The sequence below is a fragment of the Chlamydomonas reinhardtii genome, chromosome 5 (genome assembly GCF_000002595.2).
Source record: "Chlamydomonas reinhardtii strain CC-503 cw92 mt+ chromosome 5, whole genome shotgun sequence".
Taxonomy (NCBI): domain Eukaryota; kingdom Viridiplantae; phylum Chlorophyta; class Chlorophyceae; order Chlamydomonadales; family Chlamydomonadaceae; genus Chlamydomonas; species Chlamydomonas reinhardtii.
The window spans coordinates 2726303-2738242 of record NC_057008.1 but is presented as its reverse complement, the minus strand read 5'-3'; the positions used below and the strand labels follow the sequence as shown (position 1 = coordinate 2738242).

General features: G+C 68.0%; 1 protein-coding gene across 1 annotated transcript; it reads left to right on the top strand.

Annotated features, from left to right (window-relative positions):
- The first annotated feature begins 53 nt into the window (after positions 1 to 53).
- CHLRE_05g236850v5 (uncharacterized protein) lies at positions 54 to 11769 on the top strand. The gene is made up of 10 exons (XM_043062278.1): positions 54 to 359; positions 592 to 714; positions 931 to 995; positions 1196 to 1358; positions 1483 to 1581; positions 1765 to 2076; positions 2198 to 8299; positions 8532 to 8708; positions 8903 to 9106; positions 9247 to 11769. Exons 1-10 carry the CDS (start codon positions 276 to 278, stop codon positions 11212 to 11214), a joined length of 9297 nt encoding a protein of 3098 aa, XP_042924842.1. The 5' UTR covers positions 54 to 275; the 3' UTR covers positions 11215 to 11769.
- The last annotated feature ends 171 nt before the right edge of the window (positions 11770 to 11940 follow it).

Below are 11940 nucleotides of genomic sequence, written 5' to 3'. Positions count from 1 at the left end.
ATTGCATTCTACTAGAGCCATGCAGTCTCTCCTGATAGTATATTTGTAAAGATCATGAAGCTCTAAATCATATTGCAGTTCTCTTCTATGCGCTGGCGTAGTATGAAGGTGCTTCCCGCGAAATGATAGCGCGCCCAGCTTGTAGCACCCCGTAAATCACATAGATTTGCTTCCTCATACCGAAACCGGGAAATCATCAAGACCAGGTTTCCAAATCGTTCGCGCATGGCCATCCAGGGCAGCAAGTCCACGATGGCACATTGCCGGTGACGCGGATGCGGCGGTCTCGCGTCGGTCGCTTGGAGAGCGGGCTGCGCAGCCTGGTGCGGCAGAGCAAAGTTTCACAGGCTGGTTCCCAGGTAAATCTGTAGGGCAAGCGACATGGTCTGGGCAGGTCTGGTGATGATGGGGCGAGGGGCCAACACGCCCCCCCTTGCTCCGCATGTGATGCAGCATTGCAGCCTGTGTTTGACGGTTAAGATCACCGCCATAGAATATGATAAGCCCACGTTGCGTTTGCCACTGATGCTGCCTCTTTTGCTCCTGCTGCTCCTGTCTCCTCTCTGCTCCCGCTGCCACTGCCGTGTGCAGGTCGATGTGTTGTTTGAGGTGCTGCCGCCGTACGGGCCTGACTATGTGGGCAGCGCCACACACGCGTCTTTCAACGCAGTCAGCCAGCTGCTGCAGGGCGGCTTCCCGCACGCCGTGCCGGAGGTGAGCAATGCAAAGCAGTGAAACCAACAGGCAAAGTACGTATGGCAGCGGTATGCCTGCCGTCTGCATTGGGTTGCAGGAGGGCGCGGTGTGGTGTCGCAGGGACACAGGAGAAGAGGTGTTAGACGGGCAAGGAAGGTACAACCGACAATGCGGAACGGGGTTTGGTTTTGCCGCAATCGTCCCCATGCCATCTTCTCTCCTGCCGCTTTGCAGGTGCAGAGCTGTGTGTACCGCGGGCGATGCGCATCTGATGGAAGCCCATTAGATGATCATAACAGGTGATTGCCGTAGAAATGTTTGAGCGCTTATCAACAAATTTTCATCTCAGCATCTTGCTTCGTCGCATGTGTGGCGATTACGAACGCGGCCTCAGGGTTTGGGGCGACGTGCATGTTGGGATCGGGGCCATCGGGGCCGTACTTTGCAGGCATAATTCTGACCACAACCACCCGTGCCCTTGCCCTGATGTGCCGACCAGGTTTGAGCCCTACCTGACCGCCTGCCTGTGGCTGGGCGGGGAGGTGGTGGCGGCGGCGGCGCTGCGCCTCAACCTACCGCCGCCGCCCTCGTCCGCGTCCTCATCGGCGGCCGCATCCACCAGTAGTACTACTGGCGCCGGGGCGGAAGGCACGCACCTGCAGGTGGGGAGTGCAGCCAATCAAGCTGCTGTGGCGTGGTGTGGGCGGTTGCGGTGAGGTGAAGCTTCTCTTTCGTGTCTGGGCATGCTTCCCATGTCCGCCACCACCTTCAATACCTTGACCGCAGATCGTCCTCCAGGCCACGGCGCCGCGGCTGCAGCGGCGCGGCCTGGGGCGGCTGCTGACGCGGTGCGTCATGAGAGCTGCTGTCCAGGAAGGGCACCAGGTGAGTGGTGCGGTGCTGGGTCACGATGGCACGGGGAAAGGTTCCCATGGGGAGTCCCGGGCCTGTGTGTGTGCGCGCTTCCTGCGTGCGGTCTCCCAACTCTCAAGCACCACACTGCACGCGTGTTTCCCTCGCTTCCTTGACACACGCTTGGCAAACCCTGCTGCCTTGGCGTGCGCGCAGTATATCACCACCCTGGTGTCGGACAAGACCAAAGCGAGGTTCTGGCAGCGAGTCACCTTTAGTGCGGCGCCGGTCCGGACCGAGGGCTTGCCGCTGGCGCTGCACAAGGCAGTGGCGGAGAGCCGTGAGAAGTCGCTGTTCACGGATGTGGACGTGTGGTACGCGGAGCTGCCGCAGGCTCAGCAGCGGGACGCGGCGGCTGTCGGCAGGGCGGCTGCAGATGAAGGGGAGGAGGAATCGCGGCTGCAAGACGGACCGCCAACAGGCACCGGCGCTCGCCCTCCAACCCGCTTGGATGCAGCTGACAGGCTGGTGAGAGGAAGCAGCGCGGCTATGGGTGTCGCGCTGCTGAGGGGAATATGTGGTGGGCATGTTGACGCGCTCTTGCTCATTTGCGGTAACTCACGTAGCAGTGCTATTCATCCATCAACAGGTTCACCGTGCGGCCGCTCGTGTCGATGCGAGCTTCAGGAGCAGAGGTCCGGCTCCTGCTGCAGTCGTTGGCGCTGGCGCTGCCGCTGCCGCTGGTGCTGGAGCTGGAGCTGGCACTGGTGCTGGCGCTGGCGCTGGTGCTGGAGCTGGAGCTGGAGCTGGAGCTGGAGCTGCTGCTGCCGCTGCTGGTGGTGGTGCTGCTATTGTCGCCAGCGGTGGCGCGCACGCGACTAGCAGTAGCGGTGCAGTGCTGCAGCCGCAACCGCAGGCGCCGCCGCAGGCGCCGCAGCCGCAGCTGTCGACACCACCGTCGCAGCCCCTGCCACGACCCCAGCCTCCGCTAGGTGCTGGTGCGGCTGCGGGCGGAGGCTGGCGGCGCATAGGACGCCCCAACCAGCCGCCACCACAGCCGCAGCCCTCGCAGTCGCAACCGCAGCAGGCCAGCTCCGTGCCTGCCATCAGTCAGCCGACACTGCCGGCCTCATCGGCACCGGTGGCTGCTGTCAAGGAGGAGCGCTTGTCTCCGGAGCAGGCTGTCCCGCACCAGCAGCGGGACGAGTGGGAGCAGTGGCGCCGCGGCCAGCGCGCACGGGAGCTAGGATTGCGGGTGAAGGAGGAGGAAGACGCGGAGCAGGGGCGCGAGTGTGAGTGGACACAGCGCCGCCGGACACCCCCGCTGCGGCCACCGGCAGCAACGCAGGGCGCGGCGGATGCGCCGGTGGTTGGGCTGGCGGGTGGGCTGGCGGGTGAGCTGGCTGTTGGCCAGCCGCAGGAGCAGGAGGGCGCTAGCACTCAGCAGGAGGGCGCTAGCACTCAGCAGGAAGGCGCTGCTGTTGCCACCGAAGCTGCAGCTACGGCTGCTGCTGAGGGGGAAGATGGCGCGGCAGGGGCAGAGGCGGCGATGCAGCAGCCTGCCCAGGAGTCGGGGCAGGCAGATGCAGAAGCATCGGCGGCGGCGGCGGCGGCGGCGGCGGCGGCGGCACAGGAGCGGGACGCAGAGGAGGAGCGGCCCATACCATGGTCGGTGAGGCAGGTATGGCTGGTCGTAACGCGAGCGGTCGCGACCACGGCGAGCGCGGTATGTGCCCGTCACTCGCTGGTTGAGAAGCTGCTCGGGCTAGAGGCGGCCGGCAGCTGTGCGACGCCCGCTGTGCCGCTGTACGACGGCATGACACGCGCACCTGTCGTACACAACGGCAACAGCGCCCGACTGCAGCTCCGGGCGGCCTGGCGGGGGCGGGAGAAAGCGCGAGCGAACAAGCGGCCGGCGTGGGAGATACGGGGCCTGTTGTCGTGGCTGCGGGACAAAGGTGCGGTGCCTGGTGATCGCCTCGTGTTCACAGCATGGCACGGCAGCAGCGGCCCCGAGGGGGGCAGCGGCAGCGCCAGTGCCAGCGGCAGTGCCAGCCCAAAGGTTCCGCTAGTGCTTTTGTGCCTCTCGCGGAAGCCGCGCCGCCAGGAGGGGAGCAACGGCGGTGAGCGGCTTATGCAGTCGGAGCCGGAGACAGACGTGGAGGTGGGCTCTGATGTCAGCAGTACCGACGCTGATGAGAGGGAGGCGATTGCGACGGCGGCGGTGGCACAGCAGCAGCAGGAGGACGTGGGTCAGCAGGACTCATCAGACGCGCCCGCAGCTGCTTCCGACGACTCCGACGAGGAGGGGAAAGCGTTGGAGCCGCGGCAGGAGGCCGGCGCCGCAGGCGCAGTTGCGGGCGCCGGCGGGCCCCGACAGCGGCAGTCGCAGGTGCTGCTAGGCGCCTGCGCACCCGGCAGCGCGCACCGGCCACCCAGCAGCAGCCGCCCCGCCACGGCCACTGCTGTGTGGGTGCTCTCGGCGGCGACGGCATCGCTGCGTCAGGCCTCCTACTCCGTCCGGTCAAGCCTGGTCGAGTCGCTGCTCGGCTCCCAGGCGGCACACAGCCGCATGACGCCCGCCGTACCGCTGCACGACCGCGCCACAGGCAACCCCATTGCCAGCAACGCCAGCCTGCAGCTGCTCGCCAGGTGGCGTGGCGCAGACGGCGCAGAGCTTGTGAACGGCTGCCGCATTCCGCGATGGCACCTGCGCGGCATGCGGTCGTGGCTCAAGGCGCAGGGTGTGGTTGAGGGCGACCAAGTGGTGTTCACGGCTGAGCTGATGGATGGCTCGGCCGATGCCTCCCGTACACGCCTCAGCAGCGCCCCTGCCGCTCCGCCGTCCCGCCTGCTGGTGGAGTTGGTTCGCGCAGCCGACAGAGGCGGTGGCAATGCTCACGGTGCCGGTGCGGGTGCTGGTGCCGGTGCTGGTGCCGGTGCCGGTGCCGGTGCCGGTGCCGGTGCCGGTGCCGGTGCCGGTGCCGGTGCCGGTGCCGGTGCCGGTGCCGGTGCCGGTGCCGGTGCCGGTGCCGGTGCCGGTGCCGGTGCCGGTGCTGGTGCTGGTGCTGGTGGCAACAGAACCGATAGCTGCAGCCGTGGCAGTGACGCGGATGAGGACGCAGGCTCGGCTCATGATGGGTTGCAGCAGGATGCGGCAGCGGGCACAGAAGCGGAGGCTGCAGGCACGGACTGCTCAGAGGATGAGGACGCCGACGGCGCCGAGCCAGACGGTGACGACAGGGACAGCGACAGTGACAGTGACATTGTTGTGGAGGAAGCCGGCGGTGCAGATGGCGCCCTGCCGCGGGGCACGACGCCCGCTGCAGGCGCATGTCTCGTGGGCGTCAAGAAAGCATCTTGCGCTCTGTCCCTCGAGGCAATGTCTGCGCTACTGGGACGCGATGTGGCAGTGCGCGGTGAGATGCCGGGGTGGAGGAACAACGGCGGAAAGCTCGTGCTGCCGCTGCGCGTGCCGCACCATCAGCGGCAGTGGGCGCCTGTGGCGGCGCTGTCATGCAAGGTCAAACGGTGTGGGGAGAGGCGCTATGTCTACTGGCGCTTATCGGGACTGGCCACGTGGCTACATCGTGTGGGCGCGGGGCCGAGCAGCCGCCTGCGGCTCCAGGCTATGTGTGGGGCAGCGCCGGAGGAGGCTGCAGGCGGCAGCGGAAGCGGCGGCGGCAAGTCGAATGGCAGGGGCGGTGGCAGCGGCGAATGGGGAGGCGCTGAAGCTGGCAGAGGCCGCGTTGTTGCGGTGGGTATAAGCTTGGCAGCAGCAGAAACGCCGCCGCCGTCGCGGCAGGGCGCGGAAGGCTTGGCCGCGGGAGTGACGGGCAATGCGGGCCAGGGCGCCGCTGATGGCGCCGGCGCCGCAGGACACACAGTGACACACATGTCCCACTCCGAGGAGGAGGGCAGTGATGCACAGGAGTCTGAATCTGAGGCCGCGGAGGATCCAGAGTCCGGGGCAGCTGAGGATTCCGAATCCGAGGCGGTTGAGGATTCCGAGTCAGAGGCGGTTGAAGGCCCCGTATCCGAGGCCGCGCAGGACTGTTGGGAGCCAGGCACCTGCCTCGTCACCGTCAAGGCAGTGTTGGTCAATTTGTCGTCCCGGGACGTGTGGCAGCTGCTGGGGCATGGGGCGGCTGTGGGAGGCACGCTGCCGGGGTGGAGCAGCGGCGGCGGCGGCAGCGGCGGCGGCAAGATTGTACTGCCGCTGCGCGTGCCGCATCATCAGCGGCACTGGGCGCCTGCGGCGGCGCTGTCATGCAATCCCACCAGGCGTCACAACAAGCGCCTCGCCTACTGGAGCGTGGCGGGACTGGCCACGTGGCTACAGCACGCCGGCGTGGGACCCGGCAGTAGGCTGCGGCTGCGCGTCGTGCGGGAGGCCGCAGCTGAACAAGAAGGAAGCGGCGGTGGAGCGGACGGCGTCACGGTTGTGGCGGGGCAGACCGCGGCAGCGGCAATGGCGGGCGGTGGGGCAGATGGCGTTAGCGCAGACGGCGGCAGCGGCAGCAGCGGGCGTGTGGTGGCGGTGGAGGTGAGCGTGGAGGCTGCCGTGCCGCTGCCGCAGAAGCGGCGCCAGCGGGGCCGGCCGGCCGCGGCGGCCGCGCACGCTGGCAAAAGGGCTCCAGGCGACCCGGCCGACGAAATGGAAGAGCTGCCCAACAATGTGGTTGTGCTCACAAGGGCCGCCGCGACAGCGCGGAACACACACAGCGTGCGGCTCGACCTGGCGGAGGAGCTGCTCGGGCGTCTCGCGGCGCGCAGCCGTGCGACGCCCTCAGTGCTCCTGCGGGACGCTGAGACGCGGGCGCATCTGCCGGGCCTCCCCCGGCTGCAGCTCAGGTGCGCCTGGCGCAAAAAGGATTCCGCGACAGGCGCGGCGCCCGGGCGACCGGGCTGGGAGATTGCGGGTCTGGCGCTGTGGCTCCGGTCGCATCAGGCGGCGGAGGGGGACCGCCTCGTCTTCAGCACCGAGCGCGGAAGCGACCCTGCCGCCGGCGCGGCCGAGGAGGCCGGCGCCGCTGGGGCTGCTGGCGGCAGCACCAGCATGCGCAGCAGGGCTCTGCCGCTCATCTATGTGCAGTTTGTCCGTGCACCTGGCCGCAGCGCTGCTGGGCGGGAAGCAGCAGCCGCTGCTGGCAGTGATGGTGCCGCCGGCGATGTCCCCTTGGGCGCAGCCGCTACCGGTAGCACGGGCGGCGGCGCCGCTGGGGCATCCGGCGCTGAGCCCTCTGGATCCGGCGCGGGCTTGACCGGGCTCGCGGCGGCCCCTGCAAGCACCTACGGCGCCGGCACCTGCCTCGTCACCACCGGGCCGCACCTGACCTGCATGTCTGCGTACCACGTGGCGCAGCTGCTGGGCAGCGAGGTGGCGGCGTGCGGCGAGCTGCCTGGGGGCGCCAGCAGGGGCGCCGCGGGCCGTACCGGCGTGGCGTTGCCGCTGCTACTGCCACCGCACCAGCAGCACCTGGCGCCGCACGCCATGCTGATGTGTGAGAGCGCGCGGCGGCGGCGCGGCTCTGGTCTGCACTGGTGGCTGGTGGGGCTGACGACGTGGCTGCACCAGATTGGTCTGGGGCCCGGCAGCAGCCTGCGGTTCACAGCCGTGCGGGACGGTGACACGGCAGCGGCTGCCGACGGCGCCGGCGTCAGCGGCGCTGCCGCTGCCGGAGGCAGCAATGTGGCGGCGGACCGTGTGGTGGCGGTCGAGGTGCGCGTGGAGGCGTTGGTGCCATTGGGTGGTGACACGGACGAAGAGCCGCACGGACTCGGCGCTCGCCGGCTCCACAGCCACATGCCACCTGTGCACGAGCCGGCAGCGGAGGACCAGGCTGTAGCGGAGGACCAGGCTGTAGCGGAGGACCAGGCTGCAGCGGAGGACCAGGCTGCAGCGGAGGATCAGGCTGCAGCGGAGGATCAGGCTGCAGCGGTTGCAGAAGTGGGAGAGGACGCGGCCGCGCAAGGGGCCGCTCAGGATGCCACAGGGTCTCCCGTTGCATCCGCTGCGCAGGAGCAACAACGGCAGCAACAGCAGCAGCGCTACTGCCAGCGGCCGCTCAAGCGCGTCAAGCTGTGCGGCCACTCGCCGCCGCCAACTAGCGGCGGTGCCGCGGACCGTGCTGCGACCAGCGTGCTCCCTACAGCAGCCTTGCCACCAGCGGAACCGGCAGTAGCAGGCCATGCGGCAGCGGCAGTAGCAAGCCAGGCGGCAGCTCACACAAGCCCAGCGGTGGTGTCAACGTATGAGCAAGGCGCTCGAGGCGGACATGATGCAAAGCCGCCTGCAGCCAGCACTGACCGGCAGGATGGCTCCTCGTCGGCTCCAGCTGGCGGGCGTCAGTTAGAAGAGTCAGCAGCAGGCGCGGCCGAGGCCACATGCCGCAACAGCGGCAGAGCTGCCCGGGGGGCTGTAACAGCTGCTGAGGTGGATGCAAGCGTAGACGGCGCAGGCGGTCCTGCCGCCGCCGCGGCTGATGGCGATTGGCAGAAGCATGGACGGCAGGTCTCGCCTGACATTAAGGCCGGGCGCCGCTGGGGCAGGTCTGCTAGTGCAAAGGAGGAGTGCGCGGGCACAGGACCTGGAGCTGGATGTGGTTCTGGAGATGGAGGTGGTTGCGGTCGCGCGACAGGCGTGAATGCAACAGCGGGCGTGAGCGCAGGCTGTCATCCACTACCGACCGGGGCGCTGCTGCGTGCGGCCCTGGCGCAGCAATACCCCGACACACACGAACTGCTGCAGGTGAGGGGGCGGGTGCCGAGTGCATGAGGCATCTGAGGCCGTGAGACGGCGGCGGTGGGGCGCGCAGGTTGTATGCAGCCGTGAACAACCCTGGGGCCCGCCTAAAGAGCCGGAGGCCAGCAGGAGTCAGAGCGTACATAAGCCACAACCGTACGTCTGCAAGCCAATGCATCCGCACCACGTGCGCTGAGCTCCCTGTCGCGTACTGTACGTGTTGCACACCGCACTCCAGGACATCTCACGGTGGGAGCAGCGGCGGGCGGCGCACGAGGCGGGTAGCGTCAGTGGTTCCGGGGGCCCTGACGGTGTGGCCGGTGCCGGTGCACGTGCCGCCGGCAGTGGAGCGCTCTCCGTCCTGCCGCTGCAGGTCCTGCAGCGCTACGCTGGCAACACAGGCTGGCAATACGAGGTGGGTGCAGGGTGGCCACACACACACACACACACACACACACACACACACACACACACACACACACACACACACACACACACACACAGCAAAGCGGCGAGCTCCCAGCGCAGGGCTTCTGCCACCTCTGGGCTTCGGGGACCAATTTCACACCATGTTTGAGGTGTATGTTGCTGGACCTGCCCCATGTGCAGATGGAGGTTGAGCGGCGGGTGTTTGGCCCGGCCCTTGCTGCTACAGCTACAGCTACAGCGCCGCCAGGCAGCGGTGACGGCAGTAGCAGCGGTGACGGCAGTAGCCGCTGCGGCGGAGGCGCCGGGCCCGACACGGACTTCACGGCAACGGTCACAATGCAGCGGCTGAGGGGCACGGAGACGACCATCCGAGCCACTGGCAGGGTGCGGCGGGGAAGAGCAGGGAAACCGGTTTAGAACCACGGGCGCAGTATCGGCCACATGCCCTGCCTTTACCGTGAGTTTGTGAGCCCGCCGTGTGTGAGGCCTGCTGCCCGCCCCAACATCGCTTTGCGGCATCACAGGTCGCGGCCGACAAGGAGACGGCGAAGCAGCTGGCGGCGGCCGCCTGCCTGCAGCACCTGCTGGCGGAGGTGGGCGTCAGCCCGGAGCGCCTGTGGCCGCGACAGCAGCAGCAGCAGCAGCAGCAGCAGCAGCAGCAGCAGCAGCAGCAGCAGGCGCCACAGCCGCAGCCGCAGCAGCCACGGCCGCAATCACAGCCGCAGCATGAGCAGGAACCGGGTCGGCGGGATCCGGCGCGTGAGCCGACACCGCAGCCTGTGCAGTCCGCAGAGCCGGCGGACGACGGCCCCGGTGCGGCGGGGCTTGGAGCTGGCCGGGCTCCTGAGGCTGCAGCGGCGCCACAGGAGCGGAGCAGCGGCAGCCGCGCCAACGGTGCTGCTGCCCCGTCACGCAGCGATGGCGCGCCACCGGCAGCAGTAGCAGACAGCAGCGTGGGCGATGTTGTTACTGACGATGCTCCTCCAGTGGGTCGTGCGGAGTGGGGCCACGGCGTAAGCGAACTTGGGTCACAGGTCGAGCAGCAGACGCAGGTGCCAAGTCAGATGCTGCTGGCCCTGCCGGAGCCGCCCGTGCCACAGCAAACCCAGCCGCAGCGGCTGCAGCCGCCTCAGTCGCAGGGGCCACAGCAGGGGTCCCAACCTCAGGCAACGGCGACCAACAACCACCAGCTGGCGGTTGTGCAGTACGACCCTCGCAGCGGGGCTCAGCAGCCGCCGCCGCAGCAGCAGCAGCAGCAGCAGCAGCAGCAGCAGCTACAGCAGCAGCCACAGCAGCAGGCGTACGGCGCTGCGCCGTTTGCCACGTGGCAGCAGCCACTGCTGCAGCAGTACGGGTTCCCGCCGCAGTACAACTACCACATCCCGCCGTACCAGCAAGCCGGCATGCCGTACCACCAGCAGCAGCACACGCCTCCGTGCTATAAGCAGCTACAGACCGTGCAACAGCCGCAGGCGGCAGCGGGCTGGCCCGTCGGCAGCAGCACTCCACACTACCATGTGCTACAGCCGCACGCAGCTGCCTCTGAACAGAGGAGCACAGCGGGGGCGCTGGTCCCTGCTGGTGGTGGGCCACCGATGGCAGCGGCGGGCGCGGAGGGCAGTGCGCCGTCAACGCCAGCTGTCGCCGGCAGCATGGGCAGCGCGACTGCTGCCACTGGGCCTGCGCAGCAGCAGCAACCACCAACGAGTGCGGCGGCGCCAGAGGGCGCAAACGGTAGTGCCGGCAGGGCCCTGCTAGCTCAGGCTGCTACGCAACAAGGCGGCGCGCAGTACGCGCCGCACGCAGGTAGCGAGGTCGGCTGTAGCACCTCGGGCAGCAGCGGGGCTGGCTGTAGCACCCCCGGCAGCGGCGGGCATGCCCTGCAGTGGGGCTCCCAGCAGCTGTATGCGCCACAGCACCCATATGCGAGCAGCTGGGGGCAGGCGCCCATGCCTGCAGGCGGGGCGTATGGGGCGTGCGGGGCTTATGGGGCGTATGGGGCGTACGGGGCGCATGGGGCGCATGGGGCGTACGGCTGGTGCATGCCGAGCGCACCTCCACCGCAGCAGTGGCAGCAGGCACAGTGGCGGCCACTGCCCATGGTGGGGCCGCAGCAGCAGCAGCAGCAGCAGCAGCAGGCACCTGCACACGTGCAGCAGCAGCAGCAGCAGTTGGCGGCCCCCAAGCCGCCGCCCCTATCACCGGTGGCACCGCAGCAGCCGTGGACCCCGCTGCCGCTGCCACAGCACCTGCGGCCGCAGAAGGCGCCAGCGCAGCGGCCGCAGCAACTGCTGCTGCTGCCGGAACCACCACCGCTAGTGCCAGGTCCTGAGCAGGGGGAATTGCAGCCGGAGCCGGAGCCGGAGCCGGAGCTGCAGCCGCAGCGGGAGCCGGAGCGGGAGCCGGAGCGGGAGCCAGAGCCGGAGCAGGAGCAGGAGCAGGAGCCGAGGCCGCAGCCAGAGCCCCAGGCGCCGGCACAACCTCTACCGTAGCCGCGGCCAGTGCTGCCCAACTCGCAACAGCCAGAGCTGTGACAGTTTAACACCGGGGGCGCTCCTGGGGGCGCTCCTCACGTTATCGTGCCGTGTTGTGACCTCCATCCTGGAGCGCGCTGGAGTGGTTGCAGGCGCCGTCGCAGCCTCCACTGCAGCAGCTGCTGTTGACATTGCAGCTAGGGCACCCGCGTATGGGGGTGTCGCCGCTGTAAGAGGATGCAATCTCATGGACGCCGGCGGCTGAGCAATCGATTGAGGTTTCTGTCTGGGCAGAAGATGGTTTATCCTCTGTTCCTGCATGTAATGTCGCATGGAGCTTAATGCACGCGTATTGAACGCAAGCTTGGGGGTTGCTGTCCCTGTGGTGCGTGGGATGCGGGTTCTAAGGGAGGGCGTGGGAAGAGGGGCCAGGAAAGACAACACTAGTTCATCAAGGTTTTATGCTGTACGATACGGTACGCACGGCAATTCCGCGTGTACAGCATGGTTGCCATGAGCTATGTGCCTATGTGCCGCCAATAAAGCTTGCATCATGTTGTCTACTGCGATAGCGCTCGGGCGCAGTACAGTACCGCCGAACTCGCAACAGCCTTGGCAACAGCCAGCGTGCTGCCTTCACGGCCGCCCACATGCCGCCAGCACGCACCCACTACTCCTGCTGGTCCCGGTGGCTGGCATGTGGCTGCATACGTAGCGCCAGCGACTTTGTGCGGCATCCCTCTA